The sequence below is a fragment of the Gymnogyps californianus genome, chromosome 1, assembly GCF_018139145.2.
Source record: "Gymnogyps californianus isolate 813 chromosome 1, ASM1813914v2, whole genome shotgun sequence".
In the NCBI taxonomy this organism is placed as follows: domain Eukaryota; kingdom Metazoa; phylum Chordata; class Aves; order Accipitriformes; family Cathartidae; genus Gymnogyps; species Gymnogyps californianus.
In genome coordinates this window covers 97,656,577-97,681,754 of record NC_059471.1, presented here as the reverse complement: position 1 = coordinate 97,681,754, position 25,178 = coordinate 97,656,577, and the positions used below count along the sequence as shown (strand labels likewise).

Here is a 25,178-nt window from a genome sequence, read left to right as displayed (position 1 = left end):
TGGGAACAGCTTGCAGAGCTCTGAATATTTTTACAGTACTTGGATCAAAGGGGCAACCATACTCACACAAGCTGCTACAGGGCTCCAGCTCACCCGAGAAGTTGCCCCCAGCCTCACTTGCATCCCACCATTTCCTCAGAAGTCAGCACCTTTCTGCTCTGCTGATGTATGAATGCATGTTAACTTGCCTTTGGTCCTGTCAAAACAATCTAGTTAGAAAGCAAACACCAAAACTGAAATTATGAAAAAGTACTGAACCTGATGATTATCGGAGCACTACTAAGAAGTAGGTATTTGCGTCTTAACAGTTAGAGATGAGATAAGCACACCCTTCCCCCTCTCACTTTGCATATGTTGAAATGAAGCCCCTGGCTACCAGAGCTCCTCTGTTGGCAGCAAATCTGGTTTGTTAGCTTCCACCGCTCAACGCGATTCCACAAATCCCATTCACAGTTGAAACTTTAGATCAATTGAATTAACACCTTTTTTGGCAGTATCCTCCAGCAGGAAAACAGGGACCTTCTAAAGTGGTTCTGCCACTGCTGAAGTACTACGGGACTGCGGTATAGGATAGCAGTGTCCTTTCACTAGCCGTTCTTGCTGAAGGTTACAATTTTATAAGTAAAACATGACATGCATTAACAGGGGATTAGATGTTTATGACTGATGAGCACGTTGCTGACAAGGAAGGATTGTCCACATATTTCAGGAGACATGCTCCATTTTCCATACATGTGGATTTAACAAAATGAATACTGCAAAAAAAAAAAAAAATAATTTGGAGACATTTGTAAAAAAATTAGCGTTGACTAATCAGATGAATTCAGAAATACTTGTGCATAGTTTTAGAATGCATCACGTATCGATTCAACATGAAGATATATTGATTTATTCTACAGACATTTGGCTGTAACTTTTTTTTCCAAAATCGAACTTCATGCACTCCAGGGTAAAATTGTGCTCTACAGTAATACAGCTCAGCCTTATCCTTGCAATAAATGGCAATTACAGCTATTAATATTCTCTTCTATGACAGCCGTAGCAATTAGGCATTACTTCCTTACCAGCTGAAGTGAGTGCACACTAACTCGGTTCCATTTTTTAGCTCTGACTTTTCCTGAACAGGTCTGTTTTTTGGGGCAGCAGCATCAGCAGTTACAAGTGTCTGGAGAACGGAGTGATTAACATCCCCCCTGCAACTGCTATGAAAGCGGTTTCGTTTCTAACGTATTAAAGACAGTAGATGCAGTTTAAGGTGCCATTGTACAACAGTGGCAACAGACACAGTTGTTAACACCCAAAGGTTTGCAGCTTGAGCAATGCAACACTAGGAAGAATCATCTTTAAAAAGCCATGACCCCTTTCAGTTACTAATTTCTTCAATCAAATACGCTCCTTCTGTCAAAAATGAGCCTTCATTCTCTACAGACCACCACAACAGAAACTTGCAGGATCTCTCAAGCAGAACCCTTACCAATTTAAAAAAACACCCAAACCAAAACCCCAACTCCTAACCCCAAGTTGCACTCTTTTGATACTTCAACTTTATCAAGCAAATATGGAGAAGTTGATTTTTGTTTGTGTTTTTTTTTTTAGTTGAAGACATGCTCCACCAGCTCTAAAAAACAGAAGGCAAAGAATCACTCAAAAAATAGCTCAAGACAAGAGCTAAGAATTTGAAACTTGTAGTCTATGTCCTCATTAGTCATTTAAAGAGCAGCATCCCATCTAAAGGAAAGGGATAATTTTTGTCAGATTCTTATAAAAAAAGGCTTTATTTTGAACAAGTTTTCTCCATTTGGTTTTACAGTCTCAACATACATCATATTCATGGACAAGCAGCATTTTCACAGAATAAGAGCCAAATACAAAGAAGAGGAAGCCACTTGGGATTAACAGTTTCAAACTAATTGACTCAGACTTCAGAAAATACTGTATGCTGTCACTTATTTGAGGTAAAGGAATTCCATAAATTAATATCCACTGTTTAACAGAAGAGTCAACACTGAAATATTTGTGAGAAGTAGGTACCTTGGGGAGAAGGGGGGGGAAATCTTACTCTAAGACATTGTGAGCAACAATAGAAGGGGAAGGTAGGATTTCCACTTGGTTTGTATTGGTAAACCAATACAGTTTGGACTACCATGTCTAAGTGTTTAACCAAATTTGTGCAGTTTAAATTTCAAATTTGATCAATTGTACTGGTAGTATACAGTCTTAAAAGGTGAACCTAACTGAAGATATGTCATGAGCTTAGTTTATATGCTGAATGCTGTCACTAGGTAATCATTACACAATCAGGTAATGATCAATGCACGAGTTTTTTCCTTTGAGTATCCAGTAAAATCCATTGCTTTTGGTGCATGTTATGACATATTCCAGTTACATGGTTAATTTTTGGGTAGCTGTGCAATCAGACCATAAAATGATGCATTTGGTGGAATTCAAGAGTGCTTTAAGAAAAATTGTATTGGGGGGAGAGGGAGAAATTGACCTTCTGCTATCTGTTCACACAAAAATATACCTGCAGTTTAACGGGGTTTAGATAAATAGATGAAAGCCGTTACAGGGACACATTTATACTAGTTTAAAACTAACTTGTTTATAGAGCAAATCAGCTTGTGTCATTAATCTGTGTAAAAATGATCTTAAACCTTTTTAAATAGTATCCACATTATACTAGATACTGTTTTAAAAACCAGAAAGACTATCCTCACCCTTTTTGAGCTTGAGATTTAAATTAGCTTACTAATTATCCTAAATCTCACTGAAGAGGAAATGGAACTGGATTAATATCCTGTAAACTGCAAGAACTAAATTATCACAATGTTAAATTCCTAAAGCCTAGCAGAAATACCACAGGTTTCAGTCCAGCCATTTATTGCCATGCACTGCTCAATTTCTTTCAGTGAAAAGAAAGCATAATTTGATTTATGTACTTGCAACAAAACATAAGCAGTGAAGCCATCTTCACATAGAGTGATACATTTCTTTAAAAAGGTTACTGGCAAAGTAAGTTCCACAATCTGGTTGGCCAAACCATCCAGTGTGAACAAAATAAATTCAAATCGAATTGGTGCAAGATTTAGTTGTAAGAGGCAAAGCAGATTCATTTAGAAAAGCTCTTTTTTCAATATTTTGTTTGCCAACTCCAAGTTCCACTGAGCAAAATGGCTTTATACTTATTTTGGAGGCAGAGAGAAGCTGGTTTGTTAATCTGGCTACATAATGCTTCCATATCCTTTCTATGTCTTTCCTTTTTTTTTTTTTTTAAATAATCAAGGAGCAGATTTATCATTTAGCAAGTTATCTGATTCAGAACTAAAAAAGCACTACTACATTCTCTCCCCCGTCGGAAAGCTATATTGTATTATGTAGCTTCATGTACATAAAGTTGTATCTTGCAGAAATATGACCACTGACAAAAATTTCTTACTGTTACACTTGGAATAAAAGCAGACATGAGTGAAGTTAAACTGCAAGTCAGCCATTGTACAAATTGTCTCTCAAGATGTTCCAGCAACATTTCAATTAGAGCTTTAACTCCTTAAGAGATACACAACCTACAATATATAGCTATTGTGCAATTCAATTAAAACTCAGACAGAAAAAGAAAGATGTCTTGTTTGTGAAGAAACTGTCATCTATCCATTAGCTTTTGTTGCACTTCAGACTATCAGAAAGCGAGTAAAGGTGGAAAAAAAAGTATTTTCCACTAGCATCCAATTAGTTTCCTATGACCTTGAATGCTAACGAAATGCTTTTCATTAAACGACAGCTAAGAGAATACAGAGTGGAAAAAAAAAAAAATCAGTCTGTTAAGAAATTTGGTCCTTGTATTTAGGACCTTGCATTTCCTTCAATAGATCCTATGTATCATGTTGTATGGAGCATAATTTTAAAAACCTCACCTGCCTATTATGAATCATTGCAATAAAAATATTACTTTTTTTTTTTTTTCACACTGCACTAGGCAACTTTCTTTCCAGCCAAAGACAAGGAATTTAGTCAAGAATCATAAAAAACTTGAACTATGAACTCTGGCACAGCCAGGAGTAGCAACTCAACTACTCCAGCGTGCTTAGAAAATAGGCTTTAGATTTTACACCAAGAAATTGGATTTATTGTAAATGCCACAGTCACATTGATAGACAGAGCACAGACTTCTGGTAACAAACAAACATACATTTTTGTAACTAAGCGTTTCTACTTGGTAAATAAATGCATTTTGCACAGCCTTCCTTTTAAATGTGCCTAAACTAACCTAAATAAGCAGACAGCATAGCAGAAAAGGGAAACTTATGTGAGTAACTGTTTCTTAAGCAGTATATTATTTTTACTATGTATATAATATTTTATATTATATACACACACATTTTCATGAACAGTTCAAATTATACCCGAATAAAAAAAACAAAAACAAAAACAAAACTGGCGCTCCTCCAATACATTTACCACCTTTCCCCTCAGGCATCGTTAATCCAGGTATTTGTCAAGATAGAGGAATGACAGTTAAAAAGACTCCCCCCACAAGAAACAAGTTACACAAAGAATACTGTATCACTACAAATTTTTTATTCAGAAGCCCATCTTTAAAAAAAATCTCATTATGAACTTGTTTGGTCAAACTACAACACTTTCTAGCAGACATACAGTAAAAATGGCATGGCTCAGAATCGACCAGATCTTTCACGATCTCTTGACCGCCTCCTATCACGTTCACGTCCTCCTCCGCCTCCACCACCACCTCCACGACCACGATCTCTGGATCTAGACCGACGTTCACGGGACCTCGACCTGGATCTATGCCTTCAAAGAAAGTTTAAACATTTTATTGTTTCATCACATTCAGCAATTTACTTGCAGTACTGCACAGTACAATGCTTAAGGATGTAAGTAATGAGGGAGAAGAAAGACAATGTGGCATTAGAAGGATTGGTAAATGGGCACTCGGGCTGCGAAACCATGTATTTACAAACTGAACAAAATACTGAGGAGTCAACACATACTGTTGAAAGACTCAACTGTTCACTGCCACTCATCCATTACAATGGATGTGCAAAACTTAAGGAAAGGCATGTAGAGGAACCAAATGCACTGTTACACAGCTGTTAAAGAAGCAAGGGAAGGGGACACCTGCTTTTGCAGTTACAAATAGCTCTTAACACCACACAGCAAAAGCCTACAGCTGTTTCTAAGTCCACTTCTATTAAATCAACTGCATTAATTAGCAATTACAACTCAGTTCTCTTTTTTTTTGTTGGTTTTTTCCTCTTCTCCTCCCCTCTCCCCTTCCAGAAGCCATCAGCATTTGCAAATAATCTTCCCTGCCTCCGAGGTCGATGACTCAAATTCAGGAAGAAACCTAAACCACCCAGAATGTATTGCTAATGCAGGTAGTATGGATTTATAGCTTATAAGGCACTTGTCAAGCAACAGAGTGGTTTGAATGTTTTTAAGCATTTTAGAAAACTCGATTTTATAAAATAGGTAAAGAGTACAGTTTTAAATATGTGTAGAAATTACAGCAGAACTAAAAAGCTCAGGGAAACGAATGCTACAAGTCTTAAGTTTGCAGAATATTGTTCCATGGCGAGATGTTTTGGGGTGGGAGTGTGCGTCGTGACCAATTTTACTATGACAGAGACACATACATAACTCTTGCATACCACTGAGCTGTCCAGAATCACTAAATTAACCTATCATTCAAAAGTTCTGGTTTACCCTCCTTTTTTCTACTCAAAAAACTTTGATATATTTCATTCTGTGTAGACCTACTTTCAGGTCAGTCTAGTTTATACAAGCTACCTGTGAAACCCCACTGACACAAGAACTGATTTTTTTTGTATCAAGCCTTATGCTAACCTCTGACAGCTTTAGCTGCACAAAGAATTTCAATAGGGCCAATAAAGACAAAACTGGATGGAGGATTCAGCTACTCTAGTTGTTTTACCACAGACTGAAATTGGGCTATGGGTAAAACAATCATATTCCAAAGCCAAACACACAAGCCTGATATTTCTTGCAATAAAAGGTGATACCTTTTAACTGGCATCCGAGAGATCCAGATTCAGATTCATAAAAATGACCAAAAGGCTCATACAAGAGCATACTTCATCTTTTTCATAAATCAAACATCTTAAAAGTTTACATTTAAATTTAAATTAATATTAATTGGGGTATTTTAGGCAAGTATTTAGGCACAAATACACGTGCCTAAGCAACACAATCTACATTTTCCAAAGTTAAATTCATCCTCACAAATTCTAAGACACTGCCAATTAGAGACATTTATAGGAAAAACACGTTCATAATCCCAGGCTCCTTCTGTGATTGAAGGAGACCTACAAAATTGTGCTCTGTATAAAAGGAAGCTCAACAATTTTATAGGCCTATCCTAAATAGCAAGGTCCTGAAAGCAAGCAGATTGAATCCAGCTCAAAGTGAACCATCCACAAGACAGGTATCATGGTAACAGCAGTGGTATAAGGCTTTCTACAAGGTACCTTAATAAAGAAATAATTTAATATAAATATATCAAAATGTATTTACCACAATCTTTTTCTGCCATTAAGCCAAATTACTATTCTTTTGCCCTACTGAGAACTCCTATTAACAAGGGTCACATTGTGAGGCTAGTGTTAATAAAAAGTGAGCTCAATACAGTGACTGCCTGTTGCTAACACTAAGGAATGAATACAGGCTAGAAAAGTTAGCCGTTAACTGTTAAAAACAAATAAGGTTGAGTCCTGAATATAATCTATGGATATGCTTGATTGTGCATAATGCTGAAAGTGGCCAATTTGATCCTGCCAAAATGCCCATTAGCCAAGTAGCCTGCTTCTAACAGAGGCCACGAGCAAATACATTTAGAAGAGAATAAAATAGAAAAGAGGCATAAAGCAGTACTTCTCCCAAATAGCGCCTGCCTGTAACAGTTCGCAGTTTGGGGATCTGAACCACAGGTAGGTCCTATGTACTTAGTAACTCGGTGAATATTCTTCTCCTTGAACCCTGCCTTCTCTTAAAGCCACATCAATCTTCAGCATCCACAACACTGCAGCTGTGCCTGCAGTGAAGGCAGGCTGCAAGTACACTGCAAGAAGTACCATAACTTTTTTTTTTTTAAACAAAGACCTATTCCTTTGTTCTAAACTGGCCACTTGCTAGCTTTACTTGATGCCCTTTCATTGGCACGTGTCAGAACTGCATTAGAAAAAACGAGAGAAGACTTAAGTAAGATTTGCCTTCGGAATTTTCAGCAACTGATCCTTAATTTACCTGCTTTAATCGTGTTTAAAAGCAAACTTACTTTTTACGACGCCGCCCATACAACTCGCGTCTTAGCTCTCGAGAAATGGGCTTCAAATGCATGAAGTTGCAGAAACCTCCTCGTGTACACTCTCTGAAAGAGAATTCAAGAGACAGTTAAAATTCCCAGCTCTACACTGTATCTGTTTGCCCTAAGCCCTAGCGGACCCCTAGCTATCTAGAAGTTAATCACCTCTAACATTAAAACCAGTAAACCGCAAGCATCATTTACTGACACTGACTCACTCCTAGATCAAAATCCTAAAAAGATGGCGAAAGTCAAGAGGTTCACTGCAGGTCCTCCATATTAACACTACCTGAAGTGGTCTTCTTCCTTCACTAAGCTACACATAAAAGCCACATCCAAGCAATCACCATGTATGTGCAAGCATTTCAAAGACACTGTCATAGGCAAAGAGGAAGTCACTTTTTACCCCATTTCATATTGACGGCAACAGGCCTCTCTGAAGTCAGTCACAGGTGAAAGCTCAGCATGAATGGGCTGTCCATTAAACCAGCGATTGTTCAGGTCAATCACAGCCTTTTCCGCATCTTCTTCACGGCGAAACTAAAAGCAAAATTAACATTTTCTCATGTTATAGAGAAGCAACAGGAGTAGATCAAAGATTCCTATCAAATCAGTTGTGCAATATCTGAGGCTTAGGGCTAGTAATCAAACTAGAAGCTACTTCAGAGTTCCTGGGACAGTCCATCAAATCAACGGTAAAAATGCTAGCTTTTCATTAATCAGGACTCAGAGCTAATCAAAACATTGATATTTTCTCTTAATTATGTTCTATTTGGTCTTTCAAGTTTTGTGGCTTGTATTAAAAGATATGACATTTAAGAGAAATCTGCATGAGAACCGAAGCTCTCATTCATTTAAATTAGAATTTACAAAATTCTGATCCTGTTTTACGATCAATGTAAAACTTAAATTTGAAACTCCTTTTCACAGCTAAACACTTGCAAATTTTTAAAAACAACTTTTATTTCTGATTATGACCTACACAGCTGAGAATTTTAGGCGTGAATACTTTCCAGTTCAGGGCATGTACAGTAAAAATATTCAAACATTCTCTCTCACACCTCCCCAACACTGTGTACACACAATAAAATTTCTGCAGGTGACAACTTTGTACTCATTATTCAAGAGATATCAATGACTTAAGAGCTAAACCTAAGTGCTCCAGTTTGCACTTTAAACCACCCAGCTACTGCCAAATGTAACTTGGTTACAAGAGATTTTGTTTAACTGGGAAGTTAGAAAATAAATGCAGCTGTTGAAAATAAACAGACCTGTTGCGAATAAACCTCTGCTCATAACGAAGTGCTTAAAAGGCAGTGCGATGGGAAGACAGACCCCAAATTAATCCTGGCAAACTAAACAGTCCAGCAGTGGTGACTGTGTTTATAACAATGTAAAAAAAAAAAAAGTGTTAATCTTTATGAAAATGACACAGATTTTGACTATCAAGAAAGGTTCTCATCATCTCTTAAAATTTCTTTCAGATCCCATTCACATTTTCACTCTTTCTACTTTATATTGTGAAGTTGGAGAGGAGCTTATATCCTAAAGAGCTACTCTCGCAAAATCTACAAGCATACAGTAGCTTTTAAAATTATAAATCAATAAATACCACCCCTATTAATTATATAAACATGTCTCTTTATCCTACCTTTACATATACATTTCCAACTAGATGATCTCCAAGGTTATCACAAACGTTCATCTCCTCAACTTCACCATATTTTTCTTCCATTTCTGTGAAGACCTCCTAAGCACAAAGCAACCAATCAAAAGTTTGCAGCACATTAGTTATAAGTACAGAAGTATTGCATTTAGCTGTTAGTAAGTACAAAAGAAGGCCTTCCTTAAAAAAAAGCAAAACAAAACCCCTTTTTTTACATTTCTGATTTTAAAATTAGTACTTGCTTGGCGTGTACTGTGTCGATCTGTAAGTACAGCACTAACAGGATACAATAAAAAGCTACGGAAAATATTATGCATACAGTATTTACAGAATACATAAGATGCACTGAAAACAATACATGTAAGCCTTGATGCCATAGTTTTACTTACTTTGCTTCTATACAAATAATTAAGTATATTTTAAATGTACAGGAAAGAAGGGGATTATGGAATCAAAATGCTACATCGCTTAAGTTGCTAATTTTTAAACAAAGTCTATTGTAAACAGTAAAGTTAAGCCAAACTAACCAAAGGTTATACCAGGAAATATTTAGCACTGAAAGTTGTAAGTTTTACACAAACACCTGAGGAAACAAGCGCTTTTCTCTGAAGCCATCTAATTGTGCTATACGCTGAATTCATCTAACTCATTTGTGTTGACAAATCCACACTTTACATTTTTACATACCTCAAAGAATTCATCATAATGTTCCTGCATCTCAACATCGCTCACAGCACCTGTAAAAATCAAGAGTCATATTGATTAGAGCCTATAAATAAGGAAGAAGAGATTTTGATCATACTACAAAACAATCTAGAGAGGCCGTCTGGAGCATAAAAGACACCATATAGCATGGAGCTAACTAATAGGAATATTAAAAATAAGTATGTGTGAAGAGCTTTGAGTCCCCAAAGTATATGTCAAAACATTACATTGACATGATCAAGTCAAAACAAGTTTTAAGCAGAGCCAAACTTGTATGCCACAAATTTAAAGGGGAAAGGAATTACTCTGAAATATCACTTTAAATTTAATGTACAGTCCCACTCTCTATCTACTAACAATTTTACCTAAACAGAAGGCAAGTGCTTTGTTACATTTGCATATTTTAAAGCATGATTACAATTTAGTGTTCCTCTTCCTAAAGGCAGAATTTCATTTTAACATGTCCACCTCTCCAGCATATACACTAGAATTTGAGAGTTCACAAAGTAACATAGCCCAGAATTTTTTTTTTAAATTTGCTCAAAATAGTTATTAAAATGACACACTTTTCTCAGTGCCCTCAAAGAAGGGTACCATAATGCTTTGCAATAGAGAGCAATTTTCTAGTTTAATTTTGAATACCACTTAATTTTTCTGTAGTCCTGCAGAACACCTTTTAGTGCAAGACAAGCCAGCCATATATTCAGGTTAGATTATTTTCATGCTCCAAGCTGGACTTTACAAATGAGCGCTGCTTGCCTGCTGCTATAAAAAACAACATAAGTTTGGCTGATTTTTCAAAGCATTAAGAATATAAAAATGAATTTCATTTATTTCTTCCAGTCTACAGCATTTTAAACTACATTAAGCTGTATACATTAAAGCCTAATGTATTAGCTCTTCAGCAGTTAAGTGGTTTATTAAGATCAAGCAGAGCAGTTTTGAAATGAACCCTGCATTTTATACTAGAAAAATATTCTAGCCTTTAAATTACAAACACTACTGTTTTAGTTCACAGAACGTGAAAGACAAGAAACTGAGCCAACAAAGCTGAGTTTATTCACTTCAGGCTGCTATAAAAAAAAAGAGATGCTTTGGGCTCAGTTGTTTTTGGCTAATATTACCATCTGGACGAACTTTACATTTTTCTTCAAAGGCTCTAATATTAACCAGCCACACTCTCTGGAACTGTAATTACTTTGCTTCCACCCAGCTCACCTCCTGAAGAAGGCTAAGGGGCATTTGTTATATAGTTTAGGCTAACAATGTTTCTACATTTGAAACATGTTTGCTTTTAAGAACTTTCTTCTTCCCCACCGCTTCCCCATGGTTATATACCAAATTAAGGAATATCAAACATTAAACCAGTATTTCTAGACAGTTTAATACTTAACTATATTCCCAAGGTTCTGCCAACACCACTGATAACAGCTTACTAATACCTAAGGATTTCTTTTTTTTTTTTTTTTTTTAAATATAGCAGACGGGCTCTGTGAGCCACACTGGGAATAACTACTTTTTACCAGATGGACAACTGCTAAAAACTTATAAGGAGATTCCATTGTCAAATTAGGAGATCATAAGCAACAGTTAGTTAATGGCTACTTGAATGTCCTTCTAAAGTGGGAAGCATACATATGCACAGGCTTTACAAACATTCATATTCCAGGGCTACCGGTATCTGAACCTTGAGAAGCCCAATTACTAATTAAAATACTCAGGAAAACTACTGCTGTTCAAAACTAAGGTTAATCCTCTACGACGGCAATAGAAAGGAAGACAGTTAAGCAACAACAACAAAAGCATTAAATAGCTACCCAAGTTATCCATTTAAAATACATGCAGTACTTAAGTAGGGACAAATATCGAAAAAACCAGGGAGCCAGGAGTTTCAGCAAACCTCCTGATAACAGAGCTCCAGCTCTACCACAGAAGGTACAGTTAGGCTCTGTTAAATAGCTACCCACTTGTCAAGACAATCTAGAGTTGGATACCAGCATTTAGAACGCTAGAGAATCTGTTCAAGACTCTGGCAGCTGTACAATCTAAACAGCTCCACAGACCAAACTGCTGTAACTCTGTGCAAATTAGTTACCAGCGCATTGAGAATTTAGGGACACAGTAGAAATACCCAACTGTACATTTTTTGGTTTACTGAAACAGCATTAACTACTAAGCATCTGTGACAAGAAAGCCTACAAACCAATAGAACTGTTTAACCATCTAGACAAACTTACATAGCTCATTACATATCTAGCTTGATTGTGTGACAAAACTCAAATTACTTAATTGGGCCATTATTACTTTTAGAAGCAGGAGAGACAGTGTTGACTTTTAAGTTAGTGGCTGATTTCACAAAGCATGTCTAATCAAATGCTGGTAACTAATCTGAACTAGTCTATAATCCAACAGTCAAAAAAAGGAATAGCCAAACAAAGCTTTATTACCACACAGTCAATATTCACTTCAACAAGAAATATTAGTTAGAAAATAACACCGATCCTTTTTGGTCCTAAAACTTTTTTTTTTTTTTTTTTTAAATCTTATTCTAATATTGATGATTCAATCACAACAATATATCAGTAATCGCCGATCAACAATCCTGGTCATTTAACTTCTGCCAGTCTCACAGTAGGTGTGTTTTCTTATGCCCATTCCTACCTCATGAGGAGTCATTAAATTAGTTCATGACCATACCCAAATGCCTTCCCCTCCTCAAAAGTACTTTTAAAGATATATTTTCCTAGGTAAATATGCAACTTGGTTTTGGAATTTGAATTTTCAAAGCATGGAAGGAATTTTAAGCATGCACCTATCCAAAAAGGACAGCTGCCAGAAGGGAAGCGTTTGTCAGTCAAAGTGTATTCTTCCAAAGTAGACTCTAAATGGAAGCTGCATTAACCTAGGACAAATTTCTGCATGCAGTCTGAAAAGTTTCAAATTCAAGTTCTCTTAACATTTACAGAGCAGGAAATCTGTTCTGGATGAAGTCAACGTGTCATTGTCCTGCTCTTTTAGACAGTGGAACCTAATGGACAGCACAAAACATACAGAAAAGCATTCCTAGGACACAGGCAACTGGCAGGGAGAAAGGCGGAGGGAAGAAAGCAGTGCAACCAGGACTGCTTTACAGGGGAAGTACAATTTCAACCCTTTTTGATTTAATAGATGGTTTTCAGATTCCCCTCATAGTTTTGGGAGTAGGGAGGGAGGTGAGTGGGACAAAAAAGTTTTCTTGGGGTTTTTTTTTGTGTGTGTGTTTGGTTTGGACACATTTAATGAAACGTGGTCAGTTTGATCTGTTAAACTAAAATGGTAGACCAGCTTAAGTCGACACTGAGCTCTGACAATCAAGCCCAGGGAACCAGTGAAGGAACTTGTATGAACTTACAGCGCAAACCGTCAGCAGACTGGGAAGAGTTTTGAGGGTTACGGTAAATGTTCAAGAGGGCAATGGTCTGAAATACAAAACGCAACAACTTTATATTATGGAAAATAATTTTAACAAGAAACCGGTTTCCTTTAGGGTCGCTTTAGCCGAGTCTGTGCTGAAAGAGAGGTGGTTATTCTCTCCCAAGAAGGAGAACTTTCACTTAGCTGGTGACCTTTCTGAATCAACCTAACACTGTAAAGTAATAGAGATCTCATGATACTCCATTATTGTATTTTTTTTTATGTTATTCACCAATATTACTATAGAGGGGTTTTGCATGATTTCAGGCAGATATATAATAGATGGCATTCAAACACAGTATTCAAATTACAAGCATAATAATTCATTTGAATTTGGTTTTACTGAATGGTTTCTTAGTAGCAAAATCCCAGGAAATGAAGTAATACAATAATTACAGCATAACATGAAATCTCCATTTTCCTAAAAAAGTTAAAATGAAAGAAAACCCACAGTTTTGGGAAACTTACCGTACATCACATATATACCTATTTTTATTTTTTTTTGTGGTTAAATCAAGAATTTGAGAAATGTCTGCAGTTTAACACTTTATAAAGAACACAGTGTTACTAAGCAATCAAGTTTCACTTTGCAGTGCAAAAGAGAATCTGCATCAAGTCCAATTTATGCAGTCAATTTTGCATTCTGAATTGCACACATTTGACAAGTTCTTGATCTATGCGCAAGAAGAGTTCCGTCACTTGTCCTGTTTGCAACAGCTTTATGTCAGCAGCTCAGAAGCCAACATTATTTTCTCATAATTAGGAGTGGGCTCTTTAACACCATTCTTTAAAAAAATTTCTCCAACTGTGGGACTTACAGTGTGAGCCGTCAGCCGTCTGTGCACTGTTTTGGGGGTTACGATAGATGTTTTGAATCAAGATGGTCTGCGGGGAAAAAAAATAAAAAGGGGAATTCTACTGGCTGCTGTGCATATAATAGACAATTGCAAAGAGACAACTTGTTTGCAAACAGCTAAAAGTAATATTTTATTCTTAAGACTTCCTTTTGTATTTGCAGAATATCTTCCAAAATTGCATCCAGACCATCATATTATGAAAACAGTTTTAATTAACCACCAAGAAAGAGCTGCATTTGTCTCAACAGCTATCCTCAAAATGGGAGTTGTAAGGCACAGTAACCTAAAACGTCAAACTACATGATATTATGGAGATGCCTAGCTTTCAAGACCAGATTCATCATTGTAAGTCTAGGGGAAAAAAATAGTGTTATGTGCACAGCATATAATACATAATGCCACAGAGTCTAAAATGTTACACCAGACAGTAAGGTTTTTAGGCAAGAGCTACGTCTCATTTTGTGCATCAGGAATTTCTTGGTGGAATTTCTGTTTAAATAATATAATAGCATCATAGGTTCACATATTTGAAGGATCGGAAACAAGGACAATATCCTTTTAGCCCTTCTGCTTTTTAGTTGAAGAATTAGCCCAGGCAGACTTGAAACCTTACATTTGTACCGTTCTTCTTAAAATCAAGTTGTCTGAAAAAACAAACCATGTTTAAGTTAGTAAACTAATATTACAAAAAAATTCCAAATGTCCATATCACTGTAAGCAGCTCAAAAATTGAAATTTGATTACTTAAAATACAAGCTCAATGTTAGTATGAATCGCAATCCCCAAATAATTTTAGCTTATACATTATTATTAGTCACAGTAAGAATTCAGAGTTTAAAGAAGTCACAGGACCAGAAATGTCATACCTACATATGCTACCCACTTAACACATAAAAAAATCTGTAAGATCACATTTAAAATCACACACTTGTTTTATAATGGGTATGGTCATACCAACCAAAGCTTTGTGTTTCTGTGGCCCACGTTTAAAATAACTATGTTTTAGCCTACAATTGGAGAGAGCCAGAAACATGCATATAGTTACAGTGTTTCTGCTGATTGGTGGTAATTTGATCACCCTGGATTGCACGACCTTTCCTAACACAGCTCTTCTATAAAGTAGCTACACCAGCAATAGCAACACACGATAAAAATACTGTGCTGGTAACTTCCCATTGGTAAGATATCTGTTCTTCTATTTTCTATCACAGCTGATTATCAATCTGCATACAAATAAAGATTTCTGTAGTGAACCCTACACATCTGCCAGGTACGTTAGAGACGTTACCATACAGCACGTCTGCCAGGCATGATGCTGTAGCAGTCCCAGACATCACTGGATGAATCTGACATGCCCTGCTGACCCACTTCAGCTGGCATTGCTAACCGCACTTTCTAAAGCAAAGCTAAAGGCTGCACTGACAGAGGAGACCGTTGTTGCACATCAAGTTTTTTTGTAAAAGAAGATGTAGGTTGGTTTTTTTTGTTTGTTGGGTTTTTGTTGTTGCTTTTTTAACTTAAAGACAACTACTGTGGAAGTTGTCTAATTCAGAAATATTTTCTAGTAGCCAATGACCTAAATTCAGGTCTCTAAATAACCAGTCACATTTCAGCATGCTCTCCATGTAGGTCAGCAACATAGAGTAGTTCTGAAAATGGACAACATTCTTTTTGCAATACAATATTTACATTAAAAATTACTAAATTCCAAGAAGCGGAAAACTGTTTTTGCAGATGAAGTACCAGCAGTGGTCCCTATCAATCAGTAACCTAGACAAGTCCCCCCTAGAACTCCCCCTGCCCACTCACGCACTCACAAAGTTTAACTTCATGAGCGCCATCGCTCTGAACTCCAGTCACGTGGATAATACTTGCCTCCCTAATTCTCCCCAAACCAACACCAGCCCACTATTCTCATCAGTTCTGCTCCAAGTCAGCTAAAATGAACTTGCGGAGGACTCCACCGCTATGTAAACTTTACCTTTGTAGGTAAAACTGCTGATAATGCAAAAACTTTCATAGGCACTACTTATCATATACAATATTCCCAAAGAAATCTATTTACCTGTATACCTTGACAATCAGCAGTGATAGAAAGAGGCAAAGCACACAGTTCTCCAGGAAGGTAATTTCTGAAAACTATACAGCTTGTAATAATAAAAACCCTATCACCCACTGCACCTTCTTTTTTTTTTTTTTTTCTTTCTGGCAGACATGCAGTCACACATCATGTCTCTAACTATTTAATCTTTGGCTATGTGAATATTATCTGTCAAGTCAACTGACATATACACCCTCAGCAACCAGGCAAGTTGTTTTCAAGAAACAATTATTTCCCGTTCAAAGGAAGTATGTAAGTTACTCTCGAAACTTAAGAGCCTGGGTCAGAGAGCAAATGTTGCAACAGATGACTCGCTTTTAATTATTAATTAGTTTTCTTCTATTATATGCATAAAAGACTTAAGTTCACACCTTTGAGATAGGCGGAACATGCTGCCATTTTTTGTGATTAAAAAAATCTGGGATGGTTTAAGTGCCTAAACACCACTGAGAAGGCACACTCACCTGAAAGTTAGCACTGGTTGGTCTCTACTACAGGCAAGCTTACAACAGCATCGCTTCCTGCAGCCATTAAGGGTGACAGGAGATAATTAGAAATGCTGGGAGAAGTAAATGGAATACCCCCAAAAAAGCAAAAACCCATATAAACTGGGGCCAAAAGTGAACTAGTTAATCTGGAGCTCGGTAATTATTCACTTGTATCTGAGAATCTACGTTTTAAAGAAGCAAGAATATACTTCCATAAGAAAGAGAAAAAAAAAAGAAAACAAACCTGGCTAAATGTTGGTTTGTTGTGCAACCGAGAACATCTGTCTCCATGACGACAAGCTCCAATTTTGAAATAAAATGAACAGTTGACTCTGCAAGTAAAAAAACCAAAAGTAGTTATATATTGGAATAGAAAACATTAATATGCAATTCCTACAGAACATATGCCCTAAATGCCTTTATCTTGGTGTGAAGTAAAATAGAAAAAAAAAAATCAAAACAGTATAGGAAAGCATTACAGCAAACCTGTTCATATTCATTCCTCTTTACCCCTAATTTACAGCGAGTTATCTTATCAATTTCACCCACTACTCAAACCCAAAGTGCATTCATGACACCACCACGGACAGAAGCGATCACGACTGTTTTACCCTTCCAGTTCTCCATTCTTGTCTTTATATCGGTTTCACTGGGTGATGGGATGGGAAATAATGTGAAAAACAGTCTGAAAAGTTACACTATGAGCTATATGGTTGTGTCTTAGTTCATGCAACCCTCTAGTCCAGGCAATATAACCTGCTTTAAGGCTGATACAGTTGCACCTACCTAATGTTTTATAAACCACCTGTTTAAAGTTATACTCTAAGGGTAACTCAGACTGCTGCCAACACAGTATTTGAAATAATTCAGATGAGAGAAAAATGATGTTACAGAGAGACTACACATAAGCAAAATAAATTCATTTAATTAAGCCATTTCCATGAACATCATTAATAATTTTAAAAGGAAGCATTTAATTTATTTTTTTTTTAAACCACAAGCTTTTCTTGAATTAACTATCATCTCATGACACCTTCAAAACTATGCTGGTTTAGGAATGCCAGTAACACTCTCACAGATAAGTGTAATTCACATGGAACGATGACAGAAAATCATAAGGAGTTTAGTTACCTTGACTGGGAAAACTGAATGCAAAATTCTGAAGGGCAAGAAAACTATTATGGGCTATATATGGGTAAGTGAAATATAAGAATTCTCCTGGAAGAAAGATTATTATTCCCATGCTCATAGTTAACACCAATTCTTCCCACAATCCTGTGTGACCAACATCGACTCATGGAGGGGAGAAATATTAAAGTACCAAAGCATATCTCATCTCTAGCAACACATTCTACCTTAAAATTGTAACATGCTTACTCTTCATTACGTTTTTGAAAATATATACTTAGCATTACAATATACTTACTGTCTTTTCTGAACTCTATCCTGAAACAAACAAAAAAAATCTAACTATAAAATTTCCAATAGTGCCTCCAACTTCAACACTTTCTGGAGAGTTCTGCTTGCTTTTTGAATAGAAAATAAGACCAGTACAGGAATTTCATGCCTGCTGTATTGGCATATACAATATTTTGTTAAATTGTAATGCATTATATCAGAAAGGATGCTACAGTAACAGAGCTCAAGAGAGGCTGCTGATACTGCTTTTCTGACAGACGAGCGAATTGGAACTGGCGTGTAGCACTACAAAGTAGAAGGAAAACAGAAGCCTCACGGCCAGGGGCTGACAACAGTAATTTAGTCCAGTAGCACACCGATGCCCCCTTTCATTTTTACGAGCGGAAAAACACGTTGGTTTGGTCAGGCCGACGGTGACCAAATTTTCGTTAGGAGGGTTTTGTAAGTACGCTTCCAACAACCAGAGAAACTAGAGGCGTTCCCGACGCGTGGAAGGCTGCAGGCAGAAGCCTGAGGATCAGGATGCAGCAGTCGGGGAAATCCTCCGCACCCTGGGGAGGGGGGAGAAATAACCAGTCGCTGTCCTTGCAGCAGAGCGGAAGCTCTCGGGCTGCTGCGAGGCGCAGAGACACGAACAAAAGGGGAAGAGGCGGCCCTTTTCTGGCAGGAGGCGGTGGCGGCGGGAAGCCCGGCACCCAGCCGCCCCGACCGCTCCCGCCCGCCGCCAGAAAAGCGCAGCCGCCGGGGGGAGGGAGGACGGCAACGCGCCACGAGGCGCGGGCACACCCGCATGGCGGCCGCGGGGGGGGGGGGGGGCGGGGGGAGGGGAGAGGGGGAGGAGGAGGAGGAAGTCCCCGAGGAGAACAGACCCAGCCCGGCCCGGGAGGGGAGAGGGAAGCGCATGGGCGGGGCCGGCGGCGCGGGCACGCGCAGGCCCCACGCGGCGAGACGCGCGCGCGCCCCCTCCCTCCCTCCCCGCCCCCCGTTCCTGGCGGCGCGCGCACGCGCGCTCCAGCGAGGGAGGGGGAGGGGAAGAGGGCCGCCGCCGCGGGCCTAGGGAAGGCGGGGGGGTGGGGGGCGGGGGGGGTGTGAGCGCGCCCGCCTCGCTTCCTCTTCCCTCCGCGGCCGCGCGCCGCCACGTTCCAGCCCGTGGTGGTGGCCGGGGAGGGGGGAACTCCCGGGCGCGCGCCCCGGTCCCGGGGGTGCCGCAGGCCCCTGAGGCGGGAGTGGAAGCAACGGGCCGGGTCCGCCCGCGGAGGAGGGGGAGGGAGGGCTGACCGCCACGATCGGAACAGGCCGCCCAGGCGGGCGCTGCGCGTCCTCGCGCCCCGCGGAACCCGCCACCAGCCTCCGGCCTCCCTCGAGCTCCCCCCCCGGGGCGCCGAAGCCGCGGGAGCGGCGCGGGAATGGGGGATGGGCCACTCACTTGTCCTTCTCTGTTCCGAAGATGGAGGCCAGATACTCCGCCATCTCCCACCGCCCGCCCGCCGGACAGCCCGGCGCCGATCGCGCACGTCACAGCCGCCGCGCCGGAAACACTTCTACCGAGCCCTGCGGGCGGGGGGATGGGGAGGGCACGGCTCTTTGCGCATGCGCGCGGGGCCGCCGGCCCCCTCATTGGGGGCGCGGCGTGGGCCTCTGCTCTTCTCCCCCCTCCGGCGGGGCGGGCAGCGCGCGCGGGTCCTGCTCGCGCCACGCGGTACTGTTGCCGCGCATGCGCAGGGAGTGCGGCGGAGCCGCTGCGCTGTAGCGGAGGGGACCCGGCGGCGTCGGGAGGTCCCGGGCGGTGTCTGGCTGCCGCCGGGGCTGGAGCCCTGCTTTCGCCAGAGCAGAGGGAAAAGCGGTGCCGTTCACCGCAGGAGTCCGGGAGGTGGTGCTGTGGGGAGGGGCGCCAGCTGCCCGCGAGGGACTGAGTGGCCTGTGGCGGAATGGAGACTGCCCTGTGGAAACTGGAGGCCTCTCTTGTGCCCGCAAAGACCGGCGTGTATCTCGTCGGGAGTGTTGCATCGGTCGTAACGCACGTTATGCTCTCCCAGTGGTTCAGCTGGGGGAATTACTGAGGTGTACTGTGCCGCCATGTCCGGATGTGTGCCCGGATTTCCTAATTACACCCTCCTCCTGTTCTGTAGTGTGGTGTGGCCATCGGGGTGTTGTACCCAAACTTCTGAAGCAATCTGGATGTTGCCAGAGTAAGCTCAGAGCAGAAGAAAGATAGCTTAGCCAGTGGTTCAAGGCAATTGAGAAGCCTCTGATGGATATTAAAGCACATGGCTAAAGAGCATGACAACTCAAAAGATGGCAGTCTGAAAAAAAATGACTGAAGGCAGACATGAGACAAGGGCTTGCTGGGGCACAGCATTAAGAGACGTTTATATGATTGTGGAGAAGATAAGGATCCTGCTTAGAAGCTAAAGGGTCTTCCTGCAATTAGTCATCAGTACAAAGGACACTGACAAGAAATCCAAATTAGACCTTTGTTAGCGTGACTTCAAGTGCTGGAATAAAGTAATTGCTCAAAGGCAGGAAGGTGCAGGTTCTGAAGGAGTTTAAATGAAAGTTGGATAAGCTGCAAAGAAAACATGCATTTTAATTAAAAGCAGAGTGGAGGGTAGGACCAAATTTTTCTGATCATTTTGGGAAGCTTCATGGAATTACAGGCCAAAAGCTGCAAACTTGAACTAAGCGAATTGAAATTTTTGAAATGGAATAGTAATGCATGCGGAAGACTCTGATACTATACAGCCTGATCAGCATTTGCAACAAAAGTGGTGTTCCAGTCTGCAAATGGCGGCAGGAAAGCAAACTTACTCATTTTGTTGATGCAAAAAACAAGACTGAGCACTCAGTGTAGTACAAGTAAAATTCATCTCTTGGATATTTTGGAATTCCCTGAAACATTTACAAATATGCTTTATTTCACATAGTGTTCACAGCCCCAGTTGTAGTCCATAGGACTATTCGCAAGCACAAGTGCTCGCTGTGTTGTGCCCTAACACAATACAATTGAAACTTAACAGCAAGTCCCGTTCTGAGGGAAGTAAGCTGAATGTTTATTTTTCTGACTCCAAAAGATTTTTAAAATGCATCTGCTTTAAAAATGGAACGGCAGTTTTAGTAACGTTTCACTACTTTAACAAGTTACACCCAATGAAGGGAGTCTAGTTGCTTTCTATGACACCCCCTGGAATTCCTCAGTTGGTTTGAGCTGATTCAAAGGCCTCGTGACCCATCACAGGACAAAGACAGTCCTCTTAGCACCACTGTACGTCCTGTCATGTTCTTTCTGTACGTACTCCTTTGAGATGTGAAGCTCACCTGCTCTTCACTGCTCCTTACTGACATGACAAAAGCTTTCTGCTAGAACTTCTGCCACGTACAGACAGATTAACTTCCCTTCGCTCCTTCCTCCTGCACTCCCTGACTTCCCTTCAAATTCACAATTGTGATCCAGGTGTTAGAAGCAGAAATTCCTGGCAAAGTCAGAAGATCTTGTTACCAGAGAACAGGTACTGCTGCTTAGCTTTGCCTTGCAGTGTATGTGCCTGATAAGGTTTGTGTGTTAGAGGATGCACTTTCTTTGCCTCAGTTGCTCGCTGTTGGTCTGCCTCCCACCTAGGCTTACCACTGCAGTTTAAACTCACTAAACCAGCAGAAGCCAAACCCTGCAAATAAAAGAGTGATTTCCTGCTCATGTAGTGAACTGAAGTGGCTCGCCAAGCAGTTCAATGAGTGCCAGAGCTAGCACGAGGGAAGATCAGGACTGCTGCAGCTGTAGCTTGGAGCAAGGGTGATGAAGGAGTGGGACAGCCCCTTTCAATAGCAGTGTGCTGCTAGATCAGCTCAGTCACCTGGTGGGAACCTGCTGTGAACCTGCTGTGAGTCTTGACCTAGTGCAAGTCGTCAAGGGAACTACAACTGCAGTGGCCTGCAATGAGCTCTGACAAAGTAGAAGTTCCTGGTTATTTTCATTCATCACTGAAAGCAGCCTGTAATGTGTGTTCACAGAGTATATGCTTTACATAATAAGCGGAACAAACTTGCACTGGTTTTTGCTTTAATGTTTTTGTTAAAGCCTTCAGCTAAAATATGTTGAAATATGTTTTTCCTGAGGAATTAAAATCTGTTTTCACTATTTGAAATGCACTGGGTTCTCACTCCTTATCTTGTAAAGACCCCATTGAATTTAGATTTCCCTTTGCTCTAGCTTACGTGGTGTACTGCTGAGAGCAAGAAACATTTTCCAGAGCATGTCTTTAACTTAGACACTCTGTAAGTCAGTTGTTGTGCTGAAGTCTGCAGACCCTGGGACCCATGTTTCACAGACAAGTAACTTGACCTGGAGATGCTACTAGAAAACAAACCAAAACAGCTGCTCCCATGTTGGAAATACGCCTTTGTACGTGACAAGCAGAAATCTTATGATGCCTCCAGTGAAAGTAGATGCCTAAAATAATTCATTAGGAGTACAAGCTCAAAGAGAAAATTGCACGGAGTTCTGCTTTGTGGCTTGTGGAATCGGTATGGCGCTGGTAATCGTTGGCTGGGTAGAGGGTGCTTGACTAATAATATCTTTTCTCAGTTTTGTGAGACAGTAGTTCTAGGACCAGGACTACATCTTACGGGTCATGGAACTATTGAAAAATAAACCCATTTGTATTTTGTTCTTCATTTTCTCAGCGGTTCTCTGTACCAGGGGTGCCCCTTACACTGGGGACAGCGGAGTTCATCCCCACCACAGCTTTATAACCCTCTGCCTCTTTCTGCGTCCCCTTTCCCTCCTGTGCTCAGCCTGGCCGTGCGCATGCCGACAACAAGACCATCACCGTGACACACCAGAGCAGGAGGGTGCTGCACCTGCACGGTACCTGTGGTGTGTCAGGGGGAGGGATCTTTGTGCTTTGCATAGTAAAAGCAGCCAGTCTTTTCACATGTTTCTTCCTTCTGTAGGTATCTAAGAATGAATCAAGAAATGAAACAAAATGTCTTTTTGTGTGTGAGTTCATGAGATGTCAATGAACTTGTAATTAATCCAGTGTCAAAGAGGTGTTAGCAGTCTTGTGACTGATCACGTGAGAAGTGGGATATCTTCCCCTTGTGTCAGTGTAGCTGAACCATTGTTGGAAGAAAGAGATGTTGCAGTGCATCTGCCTAACAGAAGGGCAGCGGTGTGGACAGAGCCTACGGACACTGGAGGCAACATTGCATGGACATGTCACAGGGAGGATAAAAGGCTCCTTCTCAGCTTCCTTGAGTGACTTCACCTTGCGTACAGGACTAAGCTTAGAAGAAAGAAGGGGACCTGGGACAGAAACTAGGGAGTGTGAGAAGAGAGGGAGAGGGAAGAAGACCCTTTGAAGTTAATGTTGACCGCACAGCTAGAAAGGAGGGAGGGAAGACAGGAGCCAGCAAAGTAAAGGAAACACAAAGGAAAGGGTCTCCAGAGAAAAGCAGAAATCAAAGGCAGAATTCCATGTAACTACTCATTACTGCATATTTTATTTTGCCCAACTGTAAATGAGGATATTTGCAGGACTCCGGAGAGAGAAACACAGCTTGGATGTGTTCCTGGGCTTTACACAGACTTTCCACTGCTACAGGGTTGTTCAGGTTAGTGACTTACTGCAGGTTACTCCCCGACCCCAACTTGCTTAGATCTATTGGGTCAAATGCTGCCACAAACCCTCCTCTGTTTTGGTCTGCCTTCTTAAGCCCAGTATCATCACTAGATACCAACTAACACATGGTGAGGAGAAAATGGTGCCACCCAGATTTGGTTTGGAGATAAAGAGGTGAGAGAAAAAATAAGGTGGTAGGGAAGCAGGCAGTTTTAAGAGATGCAGAGCAAGGAGGAAAGGGGAAGAAAAAATGGTTGTGAAACAAAAGACAGCAATGCTTGGATATAGAAAAAAGAGATTAAAACAAACACAGAAACACGTCCTGGGGGTCAGTACGTAAAGTACTTAATGCCTTGACTGGAAAATACCACTTTCTTGTTGCTGGTGCCCAGAATTCTGTGTTAATTAAAGAACTACCTGGAGTTCCAGACCAGTGCACAGGACTTGGTTTCTCAGGTTAAAGGGATTTTGCTAACAGTGCCTGTGTAGGGATAATTAGTAACCCACAGCCAGCAAGCCCTTTGAACAACTTTACCAGCTCTCTGCTTGACACCTCTTGGAACAAGACACAACCGTGAGGAAAGAGAACCAATTTAAGATGTAACACCAAAAAATTAATCAGATAAGGCAACTCGTGTACATTAGAACAGAGCTGTAGCTAGTAATCGTATCTAGTCTGCTTCCATGCCTATACTTCACTGATCACCATGGTTATATAAGCAGATCTTATCAAAGATCCTTAATTATAGCAACCCCAGTAAATGCTACACAGCACAGCAGAGAGAAGGGTGAGGTCTTCGTAGCCATATTCTCCATATGGGTCTGGGGGAGGAGTGTGTCTGGTGCCAACTGGCTGTCACTTTGTTTCATCTGTTGGGGTGACATACACAGGCATGAAGGACCGTGCCACTGAGCGCATAGGGACGGACCCTCTATGAGGCCTCCAGGTCACTCACGGTTGAGTGCTAATCACCACCAGTGGTATGAGGGCGCTGCTTTGATGCTGCGGGTGAAGGTAAATTTAACTAGTGTGGTATGAGGGGCAGTCAGTGGGGTAGGATGAATGGCAAGGAAGAGGAGAGGAAATGCTGAGTCAAAGAACAGTATTAGAGAAGCAATGGCGCAGAGACTGCAGAGCATGGTTGAGAGATTTGGGTGTCTTATGGAAACTTTTCCTTGGATAGGTTTTGAGATCCAACCTGTGATTAGGAGCACTGCTGATGTGTTAACTGTTGCTATTACAGAGTGCCTTACAATTGAAAAACAGGAAAATTAATAAAGCTGCAGGACTTTTAAGTTCAACACATTGTTTGATGTTATGTTTAGCACTTTGGTCCAGCAAGCTGCTGTGCAGTCTGGGTTCGAGACCCTCATTATGCTGATTCCTTTATATAAAGGGGCCTCTCTCCCTGCCCAGGGGAGCTTACAAGCTAGACGAAAATGCCATCCTCCTCCCTTTACAGAGGAGGCATAGAAATCAGATGATTTTTCCAACAGCAAGATGGACAGAAGATGTTTGGGGTCAGGATAAGAAT

At 40.6% G+C, this 25,178-nt stretch overlaps 1 protein-coding gene across 5 annotated transcripts; it reads right to left on the bottom strand.

Annotated features, from left to right (window-relative positions):
• Positions 1-4,560: 4,560 nt before the first annotated feature.
• Positions 4,561-19,506, bottom strand: U2AF1 (U2 small nuclear RNA auxiliary factor 1). 5 transcript variants are annotated; one of them, XM_050892272.1, is made up of 10 exons: positions 19,455-19,498; positions 16,854-16,941; positions 16,586-16,642; positions 14,634-14,664; positions 13,982-14,048; positions 9,693-9,742; positions 8,991-9,089; positions 7,746-7,879; positions 7,313-7,405; positions 4,561-4,809 (listed from the first exon to the last, which is right to left on the bottom strand). In XM_050892272.1, the coding sequence occupies exons 2-10, from the start codon at positions 16,898-16,900 to the stop codon at positions 4,671-4,673; spliced, it is 717 nt and encodes a 238-aa protein (XP_050748229.1). In that variant the 5' UTR covers positions 16,901-16,941; positions 19,455-19,498; the 3' UTR covers positions 4,561-4,670. The 5 variants fall into 5 exon arrangements, with proteins under 5 accessions (XP_050748229.1, XP_050748220.1, XP_050748212.1 ...); XM_050892263.1 differs by lacking the exons at positions 14,634-14,664; positions 16,586-16,642 and having other exon boundaries at positions 19,455-19,506; XM_050892255.1 differs by lacking the exons at positions 13,982-14,048; positions 14,634-14,664; positions 16,586-16,642 and adding an exon at positions 13,102-13,168 and having other exon boundaries at positions 19,455-19,506.
• Between the last annotated feature and the right edge of the window lie 5,672 nt (positions 19,507-25,178).